Genomic DNA, 18,886 nt, shown 5'->3' on the forward strand with positions numbered 1-18,886 from the left:
TGCAGTGAGCTGAGATCTGGCCACTGCACTCCAGCCTGGGCGACAGAGCGAGACTCCGTCTCAAAAAAAAAAAAAAAAAAAAACCAGACACAGAGACCAATGGAACAGAATAGAGAACTTAGAAATAAGGCCACACACCCACAACTATCTGATCTTTGACAGCCCTGATAAAAACAATGGGGAAAGGATTCCCTATTCAATAAATGATGCTGGGAGAACTGGCTAGCCATATGCAGAAGACTGAAACTGGACCCCTTCGTTATACCATACACAAAAATTAACTCAAAATGAATTAAAGACTTAAGTGAAAAACCCAACACTATAAAAACCCTGGAAGACAACCTAGGCAATACCATTCTGGACACAGGAAGAGGCAAAGATTTCATGACCAAGATGCTAAAAGCAATTGCAACAAAAGCAAAAATTGACAAATGAGATCTATTTAAAGAGCTTCTGCGTAGCAAAGGAAACTATCAACAGAGTGAACAGACAGCCTATAGAATAAGAGAAAAATTTTGCAAACTATGCATCTGACAAAGGTCTAATATCCAGCATCTATAAGAAACTTAACAAATTTACAGGAAAAAAACAACCGCATTAACAAGTGGGCAAAGGACATGTGCAGACACTTCAAAAGCAGACATACACATGGCCCAGATTCACATGGAAAAAAGTTGAACATCACTGATCATTAGAAAAATGCAAATCAAAACCACAATGAAATCTCATACCAGTCAGAGTGGCTGTTATTAAAAAATAACAGATGCTGGTGAGGTTGAGGAGAAAAAGGAGTGCTTACACATTGTTGGTGGGATTGTAAATTAGTTCAACCATTGTTGACAGTGTGGCGATTCCTTAAAGACCTAAAATCACAAATGTCATTCAACCCAGTAATCCTATTACTAGATGCATACCCAAAGGAATATAAGTTGTTCTATTATAAGGATACATGTACACATATGTTCATTGCAGTGCTATTCACAATAGCAAATACATCAAATGAATCTAAATTCCCATCAATAATAGACTGGATAAAGAAAAGGTGATACATATACACCATGGAACACTATGCAGCTGTAAAAAGAATGGGATCATGTCCTTTGCAGGAAAACATGGATGGAGCTGGGGGCCATTATCCTTAGCAAACTAATGCGGGAACAGAAAACCACATACCGCATGTTCTCACTTATAAGTAGGAGCTAAATGATGAGAACACATGGATGCATAGAGAGGAGCAACACACCCTAGGACCTATCAGAGGGTGGAGGGTATAGGGTGGGAGAAGGGAGAGGATTAGGAGAAATAATGGGTACTAGGCTTAATACCTGGGTGATAAAATAATCTGTACAACAAACCCCTATGATACAAATTTACCCATACAACAAACCTGCACGTGTACCCCTGAGCTTAAAAGTTAAAAAATAAGAAAAAGAAAAAGAAAATGCATCAGAAAAAGCAAGAAAAAATTAAAATATCAATTACCACCTGACCTTTCAATGCTGAAATTAGACACTATTACTCACCAGAAATTAATCTCATGAGGGAATAATGTAAGCGTACAGGTGGTCTCAAGCTCTTCCGTGTGCACACCCACTTCCCCCACCAAACAAAATCTGTAAGAAAAATTCTGGCCTTCAGCCATTGCTCATTTCCCCTTTTCTCTCTTACTCCTTTTAACACCTAGCAGTACTATGGGTAACTAAGGTAATCAGCTGGAAAAGGCCTGAAGGAACCAAATGGAAACTTTTATTGAAAAGGGCAAAGACTTCCTTGTTTAAGAGGTGGGAGGGGAATAAAAAGATAGAGTCAAAAGTGAAGAATGTGAATGGAAGGTTGAAGAAAGGAAAGAAAAAATGACAAGCCTACATGGCTGATTGTCAGCAAAAGTTTCTGTAGGTTATTAAGGGAGCAAAGAGAGGATTCGAAGGAGTTTTCATAAGAGGGTCATACAAGGAATGAGGAGAGCTTTCCAAACGGGTTGTGAATGATAAATTTTGGAAATTCTTTAAAGTTCTATAAGAGATACCAGTAAAGACTGGAGTTATTTTAAATACTGTTTGTGGCCAGGTGCGGTGGCTCATGCTTATAATCCCAGCACTTTTGGGAGACCAAGGCAGGCAAATCCCTTGAGTCCTGGAGTTTGAGACCAGCCTGGGCAACATAGCAAGACCCCGTGACTACAAACATTTAAAAAAATTAACTGGGAACAGTAGTGTGAACCTGTAATCCCACTGCTCAGAAGGCTGAGGTGAGAGGATCACTTGAACTAAGAAGTTTGAGGCAGGCTGCTGTAGTCAGCTCTGATCATGCACTGCACTCCAACCTGAGTGACAGAGTTAGATCCTACCTCTGAAAAACACAAAACAAAACAAAAGAAAGAGAAAAGGTTCAAGCTCAGGGCAAAATATTAAATGAAGATATATAACTATAGAAGATAACTGATTTCTAATTGCACTGTACAAGCTTACAAGGTAGTCCACATCCACATCCATTTATTTTTCCAAAGATATTGAATTTCAATGTATTCATTCATTTCCTCCCCCTAAGTTCCTCTCCTGATTTCCTTGGTATCTGAATGTACATTTGGAGACTAAAAAACAAAGTAATCATGACAGTGTTAAATAAAGAAAGGAAAAGGGCCACTAACATTTTTTGGAATTGAAGAAAGATGGGGAAAATTTGAGCTAAACCTGAATGCAAAGCAGAAATTTACTATAGTTTGAGAAGGACATCATGATAGACACTGAAACGAAGGAAAACACAGCATAAAATAATGGTCAGAGTATTAGGGTTATCAAACTGATTAAATGTCCCCTGTCAAGGTACATGGAAAGACATTTTCAGTAATTCTGCTTCTAGTGAAAGAGTTAATACATCATCCTTGTTACAGAAACCTTAATTCAATGCATAACCGACTAAGAATCAAGTCATATTAACTGGCTAAACATTTAAATTATGGAAGGCAAATAGCTGCAAAAGGGAGGAACTGAGAACCACAAAAAATCTGCCATTGCTTTTCTGTTTGTTTGAACCACCTACTCAAGTGCTTTATTCAAATTAAAAATGGGATGCACAGAAACAGCTCCTAAGTCTTTCAAAAAAAGCCTTCTTTCTTCACCTGCCTCTTTCCTAAGAGCAGCACCCACAAGAATGCACCATTATCTTACCCAAGACAAACTTCAATTTCGAGTCTTAGGAGAAGGCCGTCAGCAAATATTAGTCTCTAGGGTTTCCTGAGCAGAGTACTAGGCATATTGTAGGCATTCATTAAATGCTTATTGAGTAAGTGAGTTACCAGATGAATACATGAAAAAACATTTTTTACCCCACTGCTGCAATTGTGGATATGGATATGCGACATTAGGAACAGCACTAGGCTTGGGAGAGCAACACCAAGGAAATCAGAAACTGTCCCCACACAAAATACTCCTCTTATCTCTTGCAGATAGCAGCTGCTCCCTTAGGGTGGCTTGAGTCTTACAGGGCTGATGCTCTCTCTCCAGAGGTTTTATGAGGAAGAGGGAAACAATGCCTCATTAAGGGGATCCATCAGGGGATTTGGGAGAAAGGAGGGTGTGGCAGGCAGAAGTAATGCCCCTATCACAGACATCCATGTCTTAATCCCTGGAACCTACAAATACGTTATGTCAATGGAAAGGAAGATTTTAGGTTGCAGATGGATTAAAATTATGAGTCAGCTGAACCTGAAATGGGGTAAGTATTCTGGATCACACAGGTGGCCCAATGTCATCACAAGAGCGAGGCAGAGGAAAAGCTCAGAGTGGAAGAAGGATTTGACCTGCTGTTGCTGGCTTTGAAGATCGGAGGGGTCTGAGGCTGAGGAATGTGGGCAGCTTCTAGAAGATGACAAAGGCAAGAAAATGGATTTTCTCCTAGGGCCTCTAGAAAGGAATGCAGCCCTGGCCACACCTGGATTTTATTCCAGTGAGACCCATTTTCGACTCTTACCTCCAGGAATGTAAGATAATACATTTGTGTTGTTTCCCACTACCAAGTTTTTGAGAATTTGTTACAACAACAACAGGAAATATAAGGTGGGTGAAGAGGATGGAAGGATTTGAGAGGCAGGTAGACTGGTTTCGTCATTATTACCTGTGGGGATTTAAGGAAGTTATTTCATCTCTGTGAGGCTTTGTGTGCTCATCACTATAGTTTTTCTAAAACTAACAAACTCATAAGACTGCTTTTAAAAAATACATATTTAAAATAATCTATTTAGGGTTTATCTTTACCACTAGATACATTTTTAATTTGAATTTTTTCTATTTTTAAATTGACTTCACTTGTTTTTTTTTCAGAACAGTTTTAGGTTCATAGCAAAACTGAGAGGAAGGTATAGAGATTTCTAACATGTCCCCTACCCTCCCACATTTCTACCATAAATGAATGTTACATTCTGTAAAATGATCCTCAAGGTACTATGAGAAGTATATGAATAGTGGAACATGCAAACTTCTAAGTCTGCATGATAACTTACTCCTTCTCAGGTTTTGCAGCCAATGTAGACTTCATGACTTCAGAGTTGTAAATATAGTGAGATAATTTCAACATCCAAATTGTAACAAAATTATTGCTAGGGTTTGGAGGTACATTGTGTTCAAAGATTTTTATTAAATTTTGTGATATTGCACAACTTTGATTAGGCCATTTTGTGGTTAGGACAAATCTATTTTTATTAACACATCAAATATTAAGAAATAAGTAGATTTTTAAACCCACTTTTTCAGTTTATTAATAAATTACAAGAAAGGCATGAGAGGAAACCTCATAAACGAATGTTTCTTTTAAAGGAGTATTTATAAACCACAAAGCGACTTGATGTGTAATATATCTAGCTTCAAAATATATCAACAAGATTATTTCCCTGTTTTCTTATTCAAGCCAACTTAAAATTGAGTTCAATATCACTTAAAGAGAATAGCTATTTAGATTTTTCAATGCTTTTAAAAGGAAAAAGTAGTCTTCTAAAGTGACCATGATGTGCTTAAGTAAATATTTTCCCCAAAGGTTCACTGTATAATTTAACTTGAGAAGATAAGAGTAAAACATAGACCTGCTGCAATATTTTAAGAAGTAATTTACTATTTCCTCTGATTTTGGAAAGCCCTTTAAAATATACAAAACCAACTGCAATTTCCCACAACACCACTTTTTCTAAAGGCTTCACAGCTTGGCTAACCAATAGGGATGATAAATCAGTTCGTCAACAAGCTCAGAAATCCCAGGAAAAAAATGGAAAACTCACTGCTTTTTCTTCTGTATCTGCCCTTTGCTTCATTGTCCCCTAAATGACTTTACTACTGAGTTTACGGATCAAAAGACTTTTTCTACGAATACTCACTTCCATTGAAATATGCAGAAATTTTCAGAAAAAGTCAACATTTACTTAGTATAAGGAGCTTTAAGTTTGAACTAGTAGAGTGATCAGCAGGTTTAATCTAACCCTGAAAAACAGCTCAACTAGCTGTCCTATGCAGGTACTTATCTCTCTCCCACAGAGAGCTCAGCTGGCAGCAGTCAAAACCAAAGTGGAAACTTAATAAAAATGAAAATTGTGGTAGCAAAATACACTTACAAGGTTAATTTGACATATTGCAAAATTTTGGGAAGTTATAGTGGTTTCTAAGTATCCACAGTACTGATCTAGAAGAAGCCCAAAGAAACAGCTGCATTTGGAGATATAAGCTGTCTTGTCTGAAGAGAAGACCTCAGAATATCAAGGTTTGTAAGTCTTGAGATAGAATTTGAAGATAACATTGGTGAAAATTGTATGCACTTCTTGTTGAGAAACAGCAGGACAATAAAACCCGCAGAAGTTATATTTATGTGTTGGGCAAACACATATTTGCTCTAAAGATCACATAGTTAATTTCTTTTACTAGAGAATGCAAAGGATAAAGAAGTAACATCAGTTCTGTTAGCCTCTTAAGAAAATTGTTGTGCTTAGACCACTGGATTATTTGATTACCTGTGAATGTCTCCATTTTTGGCATTTGGTAGCAATTGGCTGAGGCAAACCTGGCAAAATGTTTTCCAGCTGCTGGAAGATTAACTCCTGCACATCCTCAATGCTGTGTTCCAAGTATGTAACTCCAAATGGGACAGTGGTGTGAATCACGAGGGAAGGCCCAATTTCTGATGACTCTGTGGCATAAGAGGATCATAAAGAAGCATCTTAAAGTGGGTAGGAGGCAAGCATCTCTCAGGATTGCAATTCAAACTAAAGAATTGATCACAATAATCAAGCAATAAATGGAGGAAAAACTTATTCTAATCTTTAAAGCATAAATTAGGCATTTCTGAAATTCAAAATAAAACTTCTCTGAAGAGGAAGACAGATTAAAGAGAAGTTTTAGTGAACAGATTGTCAGATATTGCTAAAGAACTGGAAGAAAGGGTAGAAGTTCATTTAATATGAACTGCCTTGGATATAATTATATTTAGGTTTGTCTTCTCTCATTCACAAAATTTCTAGCTCTTCAGGGCAGGGTCCATTTTTAATACAGAGTCTATAATCTTCATAAATTCTGAGAACAAAGTAGATATTCAATAAATACTTGTCTCATTCAATTAATGCTTAATGGGTTGAAATATATTTTGTTGAAATTACACAAATGTCAGAACAAAAAGAAACCAAGCTCCTCTCTAAAAACAGACTTGTCCTCATAATATTCTTCTCTATGTTTTAATTACCATTTCTTTATGTTTTAATCAGCATTAAAAATAAAAGTCTGTCTCATTCAAAACATGAAGCAACTTTCCATTTTTGTTTGCCATTGATTTTTTTGCTGTCTGTTCGTAATCACAAATAATGAATATCTGCTTTGTATCATTCACTCCTTAGTAGAATATAGAGCAATCAAATAAAGTCTGAGTTGAAAGAAACATAAGTAACTGAGACATTAGAAAGCACCGTCTTGGAAGAATATTAACAAGAATTTGTCTGCTACTATTTGTTTGAATCATGCATAAGAGAAAGCTGAGAGGAAAACAATGATAGATGTAAAACATATGAATATAATATGAAAGTTGGAACCTCCCCCTCCTGAGAGAAGAGAATATTAAAGTGTGTAAGGCACTGATAGGAGATGTCAAACCTGATTCTGGAAATTCTTTAACTTGGGATTGTAAAAGGTAATACAATGATCTAGTTGAGTTACAGCAGTACAATTGACACAGGAAAGAAAGAGTTGACATAAGCCACTTACTCACTATGTGCCCGCTTAATCTCTTTACATTTCAGTTACATTTCAGGTTTTTTTTTTTTTTTTTTTTTTTTTTTTTAAATGAGAATAAGTTAGTAGCCACCACATAGGTCTATGATGTGCATTAAATAACATAGTATACATGAAATACTCAGCATAGTTTCTGACACAGAGTAGGTGCTTAATAAATGTAAGCTATGGGAATGGAAGCAATAAGCCAGATACATGGGTAAAGCTTCCTGAGTGTTGCCTAAATTATAGGTGTGAGTCATGTTTTATGAAAGTACTTCATTTTTCCATTGCACTCAGCACAAGGAACCCTGGCTTATGAATTTTATGGCAAAACACAAGAGAAGAGAGTCCCAACATGCTGCAGACTTTTTAAAGTGCAGTGAATGCTTCCAAAGAGTTTCACGTATATGAGGTGAGGGACCTGAATTCAGAATTTGTGCAGTAAATGCAACGGTAAGCTGGACTGTACAGTATTTTCACCTCACAGTAGCTGAAACAACTTGAAAGAGGAAACAGAGGGGCCATCTCTTTGAATGTTCAATGTGTAACCTGTCGGTAAAGACTTTACAGGTTCTGTATAGAGGGAAGGACCCAGGAGTGGGAAATCTCAATTTCTTTCACAGAATATTACCACAGTGAGAAATCTGTTGCATATTGCCTTAGGAAGTGTTATTTATGTTATCAGTTAATAAACTAAGGGAGGCTTGTTCACAGTGACAGGTTATCAATGCCACCCCTCTTCCATACTGTCAGGCCTCTGAGCCCAAGCTAAGCCATCATATCCCCAGTGACCTGCACATATACATCCAGATGGACTGAAGTAACTAAAGATCCACAAAAGTGAAAATAGCCTTAACTGATGACATTCCACCATTGTGATTTATTTCTGCCCCAACCTAACTGATCAATGTACTTTGTAATCTCCCCCACCCTTAAGAAGTTTCTTTGTAATTCTTCCCACCCTTGAGAATGTACTTTGTGAGATCCAAACCCTGCCCGCAAAATATTGCTCCTAACTCCACTGCCTATCCCAAAACCTGTAAGAACTAATGATAATCTACCATCCTTTGCTGACTCCTTTTTCGGACTCAGCCCACCTGCAAACAGGTGAAATAAACAGCCTTGTTGCTCACACAAAGCCTGTTTGGGGGTCTCTTCACACGGACGCGTGAGACACATACAGTACCACATCTTCCCAGCAACAGAGAAAACTACTAGGTCAGCATTCTGAAGCAGGGAAGTTGAGGCTCTGAGTTGACTTATCCATGGCAGGCTTCACAGGAAAATGAATGCTAGCTGCATGCTGAGAATTGGGAGGTTGCACTGACCCAGCTATTTGTTCTAGGGGGAACTCATAAAATCACTAAGACCAGTGATGGTGTGATGCCAGGTTTCTTCCATTTACATTAACCATCCACTCCATGGAGAGCAATAAAAAATGAAATTTAAGACCTAAAGTGAAATAGTTCTTGCATAACAATGAGAGAACAACCTGGCTACTTATTTTTATTGGAATCGTATATTTATTTTGAAAATTTAGATGAAAATTTGAATAGCTATGACTGAAAACAGTAAGTTTTTGGGAAAAGCTCCCCCAACCCTAAATTAGAGCATATTTTCAGAAGCTAAAGTCTAAAAATACAAAGAGCCAAGCAGAATTTAAACGTGACCAAAGTTTGAAAATAGAGCAGTATAAAAAGCCACAAATATGTTAATAGGATTTAGAGCATAAATTCACATAATCATTATTCCTTGGTCACTGAGAAGTTAATGATGCTATTTTTCTTTTTCTTTTCTTTATTCAGTTTAACAAGAATATTACCTAGTTTTTGGCATTTTAAATGTAAAGCTCATAGTAAGTTGACAATTATTTCTCTACTTTGGGAAATCAATGGCTATAGAGTCAGAAGATAAGTATTTGAACCTCTGCAACCTTCAATAGCCCTGTAATCGTGGACAACTTAATCTCTCAGGCTTCACTTTTTTTCCATCAATTAAAAGGGAGCAACACTACTGACCTTACAAGCCTGCTATGAGGATTAAATGAATTACCCACATAAAAGCCTTCCTTCAAACATAAAGTGCTACACAAACAGAAGGCATTCCTTGGTAATATTCTTGTTTTCACCTCTCCACTGTTGAAAGAGCAGCTTTGGAAAGGGATAACAGAATTGACTTCTCTCAAAGCATTAAGATTGATCATTATATCAACACCCCAGGGACAATGGAAGACTATTCCTGGGTATAGGCAGAGCAGGATTTGATTTTTTGTGTGTTTTGTAAAATATACATAACATAAAATTTACTGTTTTAACCTATTTTATGTATACAGTTCAGTAGCATTGAGTATGTTCACTTTGTTCTATAACAGTCACTATCAAGCTGCTGGTTTTCAAGATGCCTGTCTAGTGACATCAGATGCCAGATCTTTTCAGAAAGATCAACATTACCTGTGAATGGACAAGTTCCAAATGAAAAACTGACAGAAGAGATCCAGGACCTGTCAGAGTGCCCAGGGGAACAAGCTGAGATACAGGGAAAAAAATGCAGCAAGGGTCTGGCAGAGATTGACCCCTGAGGAACTCAGAACCCTTTGGTAAGGGGTAGTGGGAGTGCTTCTCTGCTCCCTTCACCCCTGCAACAATTCACTGACTGTCAAACTGTTGGGGAGCCCCTCTGCCCTCTGGATCAAGGGCAATGCTGTCAGTGGTGACTTGGGGAAATTTTCCAGGGGCAGAGAACCAAGTGGCCAGCTCATGTTAAGCATGCCTATACTCCCCTCAGACCTGAACTGACATGGCCGAACTGAGTCATGCTGGTTGTGCACCTGCGGTGGGACATTGCCCTGCCCAGGGAATCTCCACTCTTGAGTCACCACACCACGAGATTCCCCACAAACATACCCCACAACCCACTCTGTCTCTGGCAAACACAGGGGGCTGGTGGGTCCCTGTGGAGCTGTGGGAGCCCTGGAGATCTCAACCTTGGTGGGCTGCCTTGAAGAGAACGGGGAGCATAGCCCACTAAAGTCTCCCTTGGGACAAAGGAAATGAAGTAAGTGGCACCAATCTGTGAAGGGGGTAGAACTGATAGATCAGGAAGGGTTGTGGAGAGGGAATCATCCACCCCTTGCCAGCTTTAGCACTGTTGAGGATGCAGTAGTAGTTCTCCTGGCTGGGGGCTGGTATATGTGCACCTGGAGAAAGCACCTATCACACTTTTTGTAGTGACTCCACACTTGCTGAAAGTGAGCCTGTGCTGCTTGGGCTTGCACAAAGGGCAGGGCCCAACTCCTTGACCCTACACAAAACAGCAGCATCCTGGCAATGGAGGACAGACAAGCCACAGAGTTGTCTGCTCTGGACTGGAGGAAGAGGCTCTGCCCCAACCCCATCTTTGTGGTAGCTGCCAAAATGGTATATCAGTAGCCCATAGCCACATTGCAACTGGGAACCAAAGGAAAAAGTCTTTATGAACTGAAGTTTGTGAGCCCTGTGACATGGTGTGATAGGGGAAGCAGCTGGCATTCCTGGAGCTGGTGCACTTCCCCCACTGCTCCTTCCCCAAAGATCTCAGCATGCTCCAACAAAATCTCCTCGCCTCTATATCAGGGCAGGTGCTTCCCACTCACCATCAATCTACCTGTGGATGGCCCAGCTCTTACTCGTAAGTGCCACCTACTGGACTAGAGCTTGAACTCCACCAACAAATAAAACACCTGCTGCCAGACGGGCTGAGTGCTAGTGCATGTGATGAGACTTCCACACCCTCAGCCAAACAGTAGATAGAGTGTTGGCTCATATGTCGAATACATTGCTACAACAAGCAGCATCTGAGAAAGCCACCACACAAAAGCTATCCACAATGAAGGACCCATACAGCACCTTGGTCCTCTGAAAGCACCTGGAAAGGAGGCCAAATGATCATACGCAACATACAACATACAACATACCCACAAGATTAAAAAGAATTACAAAATGTAAAAGTCCTATCCAAATGACAGCAAATAAAAAAATAAACAGTGACAGCTGCCTCATATGAGAAGGAATCAGTGCAAGAACTCTAGCAGTAAAAAATCTCAGAGTGGATTGACACCTCCAAAGTATTTCATTTGCTCTGTAGCAATAGGTCCTAACAAAAATGAAAAGTCTGAAATGGCAGATAAATAATTCAAAATATAGATTTTAAGGAAACTCAATGAGATCCAAGAGAAAGTTGAAATCCAATACAAATAAACTAGAAAAACAATTCAGGATATAAAGGATGAGATAGTTGTGTCAAAAACAAAAACAAAAACAACAACAAAAAACAAACAAACAAAAAAACCCAAACAATTAGAACTTCTGGAATGAAAAAAATTCACTGAAAAAATTTCAAAATACAGTTGGAAGCTTTAACAATAACCTAGACCAAGCAGAAGAAAGAATTTCAGAGCTTGAATATTGGTCTTTCAAATTAATCCAATCAGACAAAAATAAAAAAGAATTTAGAAAAATGAATAAAGCCTTTGAGAAATATGGGATTATGTAAAGTGAACAAACCTACAACTGGTTGGTATTCCTGAGAGAGAAGAAGAAAAAGAAAGCAACCTGGAAAACATATTTGAGGGAGTAATTCAGAAAAATCTCACTAACCTTGCTAGAATCGTCAACATCCAGATATAAGAAATTTAAAAAACTCCCACAAGATACTACACAAGATGATAACCACAAAGACATATAATTATCAGACTATGCAAGATCAACACGAAAAAAAAAAAAAAAATCTCAAAGGAAGGCAGCTGAAAAAATGGGATAAATGATCCATAAAGGAAATGCTATTAGACTAACAGCAGACTTCTCTGTAGAAGCCTTACAAGCAAGAAGAGATTGGGGGTATATTTTTAGCTTTCTTAAGGAAAAAAAAAGTAAAGAATTTTATACCCTGCCAAACTATGCTTCATAAATGAAGGACAAATAAAGTTTTCCCAGATGAGAAAATGTTAAGGGAACTCTTCATCACCAGACCAGTCCTACAAGAAAAGCTCAAAGAAGTTCTAAACGCGAAAACAAAAGAACGATGCTTGCTATCACAAAAGCACACATAATGCCAAAGTACACAGATCTTATAAAGCAATTACACAACTGAGACTACAAAGTAACTAGCTAACACTATGGCAGGAACAAAACCTCACATATCAATATTAACCTTGAACATAACAGCATAAAAGCCCCACCTGAGAAACATAGATTGGCAAACTAGAATAAAAAAAACAAGACCCAACCATCTACTGTTTCCAAAAGACCAATGTCACACATTATTACAGCCACAGTCTCAAAATAACAGAAGGGAGAAAATCTGTCACACAAATGGAAAACAAAAAAGAGTAAATGTTGCTATTCTTGTGTGAGATAAAAAAGACTTTAAAACAACCATATAAAAAAAAAAAAAAGACAAAGAAGAGTATTATATAATGATAAAGGGTTCAACTCAATCAGAAAATTCTACTATTTTAAATATATGTTCACTCAACATTGGAGCACCAAGATTCAGAAAACAAATACTACTAGACCTAAGTGAAGAGATAGACAGACTTACAATAATAGTGGGGGGTTTCAACACCATGCTGATGGCACTAGAGAGAACACTGAGGCAGAAAATAACAAAGAAAATATGGACTTAAATTGGACTCTTAACCAAATGAACCCAGTAAATGCCATAGAACACTACACCCAACAACCACAGAATGTACGTTTTTCTCATTTGTGCACAGAACAGTCTCTAAAATTGATTATATGATTGACCATATAGAAAATCTCAATAAATTTAAAAACATCAAAATCATATCAAGCATCTTCTCAGACCACAGTGGAATAAAATCAGGAATCATACCAAGAGGAACTATCAAAAACCACATAAGTACATGGAAACCAAACAAACAAATTGCTGCTGAATGACTTTTGGGTAAACAAAAGAATTAAAGCACAAATCAAAATATGTTTTGAAACAAGTGAAAATAGAAACAAAATACCAAAATCCCTGGGATACAGCAGAAGCAGGGCTAAAAGGAAAGTTTATTCTGCTGAATGTTTACATCAAAAAGATAGAAAGATCTCAGATTAACAACCCAATGTCACATCTAAAGGAAGTAGAAAAACGAGAACAAACCAAACCCAAAGCTAGAAGAACAAAAGAATTAACAAAGATCGGAGCAGAATGAAATAAAATTGTGACCAACAAAATATACAAAAGACCAATGAAATGAAAAGTTGGTTCTCTGAAAGGATAAACAACTCTGATAGACCAGTAGCTACATTAACCAAGAAAAAGAACATTCAAATAAGCATAATCAAAAAAATGACAAGGGTGACATTACAACTGATACTGCATAAATACAAAAGATTCTCAGAGGCTATTATGAATATCTCTATGCACACCACCTAGAAAACCTACAGGAGATGGATAAATTCCTGGAAACACACAACTTCACAAGATTGAATCAGGATGAAATTAAAATGCTGAACAGACCAATAATGAGTTAGAAAATTGAATTAGTAATAAAAAATCTAGAAACCAAAAAAAATTCAGGACTAGACAGACTCATGGCCAAATTCTACCAGACCTACAAAGAAGCTGGGACCAATCTCAATGAAATGATTCCAAAACACTGAGCAGGAGTTCTTCCCCAACTCATTCCAAAACACAGTTGAGGAGTTCTTCCCCACCCAAATCTCATCAAAAATTGCAATCCCCACGTGTCGGAGGTGGGGGGTGATTAGATCATGGGGACAGTTTTCCCCATGCTATTCTCATGACAGTGAGTTCTCACAAGATCTGATGGTTTTTTAAGTGTTTGACGTTTCCTCCTTCACAGGTGCTCTCATGTGCTGCCAAGTAAGAAGTGCCTGCTTCCCCTTCTGCCATGATTGTAAGTTCATGCAGAACTGTTAGTCAATTAAACTTCTTTACTTTATAAATTATCTCTGGCAGTTCTTTTTTTTTTTTTTTTTTTTTTGAGACGGAGTCTCACTCTGTCGCCCAGGCTGGAGTGCAGTGGCCGGATCTCAGCTCACTGCAAGCTCTGCCTCCCGGGTTCACGCCATTCTCCTGCCTCAGCCTCCCGAGTAGCAGTTCTTTATAGCAGTGTAAAAATGGACTAATACACTCCCTGGGAATGGGAGGAAGACAAGGATGTCTACTTTCATTTCTCGTATTCAACATACTACTGGAAGTCCTAGTCAGAGCAATTAGGTGTGAAGAAGAAATAAAAGTAACACAAACAGGAAAAGAAGAAGTAGAATTATCTCTGCTAGCTGATGACATGATCCTATACATAGAAAGCCTAATGACTGCTCCAAAGGACTCCTAGACCTGATAAATGACTTCAGTAAAGTTTCAGGATACAAAACTAATGCACAAAAAAATCAGTTGCATTCCTATACACCAGCAACACTCAAGCTGAGAACCAAATCAAACACTCAATCCCACTTACATTTGCCACAAAAAAATACAATATCTAAAAATACATTTAACTAATAAGGTAAAATATTTATACAAGGAGAATAACAAAATACTGATGAAAGAATGCATAGATGATACAAACAAATGGGAAAACATCCCATGCTCATACAGAGGAAGAATCAATATTGTTAAAATGATTATACTGCCCAAAGCAATCTACAGATTCAGTGAAGTTCCTACCAAATTACCTACATCATTTTTTCACAGAATTAGAAAAAAAAACAATTCTAATTAGCCAAAGCAATCCTAAGCAAAGAGAACAAGGCTGGAGGCATCACATTACCCAAACTCAAAGTATACTACAAGGCTACAGTATTCAAAACAGCATGGTATTGGTATAAAATAGACAAAGATCCATGGAACAGAATACAGAACCCAGAATAAATCCATATACCTACAACTGACTGATCCTGACAAAGTCAATAAAAACAAACAATGGAGAAAGGACGCCCTATTCAGTAAATTATGTGGGGGAAAACTGGCTAGGCATATGCAGTAGAATGAAACTGGAACACCACCTTTCACCACAGACAAAAATTCAGTCAAGATAGAGTAAATACTTAAATGTAAGACCTGCAACTATAAAAATACTAGAAGAAAACCCAGGAAAAACTCCTTTGGACATTGGCATATTCAAAGAATTTATGACTAAGACCTCAAAAGCAAATGCAACAAAAACAAAAATAGACAAATGGGATTTAATTAAACTAATTAACAGAGTAAATAGACAATTTACAGAATGGGAGACAATATCTACAAACTGTGCATCTGACAAAGGTCTAATATCCAGAATCTATAAGGAGCTTAAACAAATCAACAAGAAAAACAAAACAAAACATCCCCAATAAAAAGTGGGGCAAGGTCATGAACAGATACTTCTCAAAAGAAGACATACAAGCAACCAACAAACATATGGATAAATGTTCAACGTCACTAATTATCAGAGAAATGCAAATTAAAATCGCAATGAGATGCAATCTCACACCAGTCAGCACGGCTATTACTAAAAAGTCAAAAAACAACAGATGCTGGCAAGGCTGCAGAGAAAAGGAACGCTTATGCACTGTTGGTGGGAATGTAAATTAGTTTAACCCCTATGGAAAACAGTATGGAGATTTCACAAAGAACTAAAAATATAACTACTATTCTGCTCAGCAATTCCACTACTGGGTATCTACCCAAAGGAAAAAAAAATCATTTTATCAAGAAGACACCTGCACACGTATGTCCACTGCAGCACTATTCATAATAGCAAAGTCAGGGAATCAACCTAAGTGTCCATCAATTGTGAACTGGATAAAGAAAATGTGGTATATATACACCACAGAATACTATGCAGCCATAAAAAAAAAGAAATCATGTCCTTTGCAAAAAAATAACTAAAACAGAAGATCAAATACCCCATGTTTTCACTTATAAGTAAGAGCTAATCAATGGGTACACATGGATATAAAGATGGAAACAATAAACACTGGGAACTTCAGAAAGAGTAAGGACGTGAGTGGGGAGAGAGTTGAAAAACTCCCTATTGGGTACTATGTCCAATATTTGGGTAATGGGTTTACTAGAAGCCCAAACTCCAGCATTACACAATATACCCATGTAACAAATCTGCACATGTGCCACCTGAATTTATTTTTTAAAAGCCAACAATAACCACTATCCATCTCCTAAACTTTTTCATCTTCCTAAGCTGAAACTCCATATCGCTTAAACAATAAGTACCTATTCTCTCTTCCCCCAGCCCCTAGCAAACACCATTCTATTTCTGTCTGTATTAATTTGACTACTCTAGGCACCTCATATAACTGGAGTCATACAATATTTGTCCTTTTGTAACTGGTTTATTTCACTTAGCATAATGTCCTCAAAGTTCATATATTTTGTAGTAGGTCAGAGTTTCCTTCCTTCTTAAGGCCGAATGATATATTCCACCATATGCATACATCACAATTTGCTTATCCATTCAACCTTCAATGGACACTTGAGTTGCTTCTACCTTTTAGTGATTGTAAATGATGCTGTTATGAACATTGCTGTACAAATTCAGTTCAAGTCCCTGCTTTCACTTCTTTTGGGTAGATACTCAGAAGTGGAATTGCTGGATCATATGGGAATCCTATCTTTAATTTTTTTGATGACTCAACCATATCATTTTCCATATAACTAACTCTAAGCATATAAACTAACTCTTTATATGCTTTTATTGTTAAGGATTATTTTATTTCTTTGGTTCTATCTTACACAGTTAATGTTTGTTTTTATTCATGAAAAGCGTCTTTCTTGGATCTCAGATTTTCCCTCTAGGCTCATTTTCCTCTTCCAAAAGTATTCTGTGAAGTTCTTAAAATGAACTTCTAATGGAGATAGAACTCTCTCAGATTTTGCTTTCCTTAAAATGTCTTTATTTTATCTGCATTTGTGAAATATAATTTTTCTTGGTATATAATAATAAATTGAAAATATTTTTCTCAGGACTTTAAAGATATGATACCAATGTAGGTTAGCTTCTTTTGAGGCTGTTAGGAAGTCAACTCTTTTCTTTTTCCCTTTTTTTGCTCTCTCACCCAGGTTGAAGTACAGTGGTGCAATTGTAGTTCACTACAGTCTTGAACTCTCAGACTCAAGCAATCCTCCTGCCTCAGCTTCCCAAGTAGCTAAGACCACCATGCCCAGCTAGTTTTTAATTTTTTTATAGAGACAGGGTCTCACTGTGTTGCCCAGGCTGGTCTTGAACTCCTGGCCTCAAGCAATCCTCCTGCCTTAGCCTCCCAAAGTGCTGGGATGTGTGAGCCACCAAGTCCAGCCTGAGAGGTCTTTCTTAATTTGATTGTAGGTCCTTTGCAGTTAATTTTTCTTTTATATCTGGCTGCTTTTATGGTTTTCTCTTTGTCTTTGGGTTGCTCAGTTTTATTCAGTTATTTTAAGATTTGAGTTTCTTTTTGTTTACCTTTGTTGACTTTATTGGGATTTCTGAATCTGAAGACTTAATTTTGTCATTACTTTTGGAAATTGTTCAGCTACTAGTTCTCCCAATATTTCCTTATTCCCATTCTCTCTAACCTCTTTTCATGAAATTCTAATTAGGGACATACTAGATATTCTCATTCTATCTTCATATGTCTTGATCTATTTTCAGTATTTTCTGTCTCTATCTCTCCATGCTAAATTCTGTGTAATTTTTTGTGATTTATCTTTTAGCTCACCATTCTCCTTACATCTGTGGTTTTTTTGATGTTTAATTTGTCCTTTGAATTTCAAATTTATTTTTCATTTGTAAATATTCTATTTGGCTCTTTTTCAAATCTGCATGATCAATTTTGATAGTCTCTTTCTCACTAGTCATACTATCAGTACTCTTATTTATTCCAACATATTCAATATAGTTATTCTATAGTGTGTGTCTGGTTATTCCAAAATCTTCAGGCTTTATAAGAATGGCTCTGGCTTTTTTGTTGTTGTTCTTGTTGGATGACTATTGCTCATAATTGCATGGTTTTCTGTCTGTTTTGAGATTTCTACATATCTATAAATCTATATTGATAAATATATATACATACATGCTCACAATTTTATATTCTCTCTCTCTCTATATGTATTTATCTCTATATATTTATTTATAATATATATATATATTTCTATTGTGAGCTCATGCTCCTAGGAACTTTATCTGAAAGATTCTTTGTGCCTGCGTTTAAATAATGCTCCTTTAGAAATGTGCTTTGGTTTCTGCCAGAGGCCTTAGGGCAATATTGCCCATGACCACTTTAACTAGATTTATACAATATACTGGCAGAATGAATTCTGGCACCAAATCTGCCTAAGGGTGGGTTTGTGGCTTGGCATCTCAGGAAGACATTTTGTTTCTTTTTTGTTTTTTTTTCCCACTCCACCTAAAGACAGGCAAGCACCCCCCATTGCCTTCCTCTGCCAGACAGGATACATCAAATAGAGAAGTTCTTTAAAGCCACAAAAATATATAGTACATGTGAATACATTTTTTAATCTTAAAAGCAAGAACATAATTTTTCTTAAAAATAAAATTTACCCCAATTGACTCAAGCAAAAAGAAAATCAGTATAAAGCAAATAAATATGTAAATACATAAATCAATAAAAGAAATTGAAAATGCAGTCAAGACATTAATT

General features: G+C 37.1%; 1 protein-coding gene across 2 annotated transcripts in view; it reads right to left on the reverse strand.

The window, feature by feature from the left end:
- The window catches only part of RNLS (renalase, FAD dependent amine oxidase), a 306,853-nt gene that overhangs the window by 35,090 nt on the left and 252,877 nt on the right, over window positions 1-18,886 (reverse strand). For both annotated transcript variants that reach the window (XM_010379623.2, XM_010379622.2), the window contains exon 6: window positions 5,990-6,165. In XM_010379623.2, the coding sequence (XP_010377925.1) occupies window positions 5,990-6,165 (176 nt within the window). The remainder of the gene's footprint in view (window positions 1-5,989; window positions 6,166-18,886) is intronic.

Source organism: Rhinopithecus roxellana, chromosome 11 (assembly GCF_007565055.1).
Source record: "Rhinopithecus roxellana isolate Shanxi Qingling chromosome 11, ASM756505v1, whole genome shotgun sequence".
NCBI classification, from domain to species: Eukaryota; Metazoa; Chordata; class Mammalia; order Primates; family Cercopithecidae; genus Rhinopithecus; species Rhinopithecus roxellana.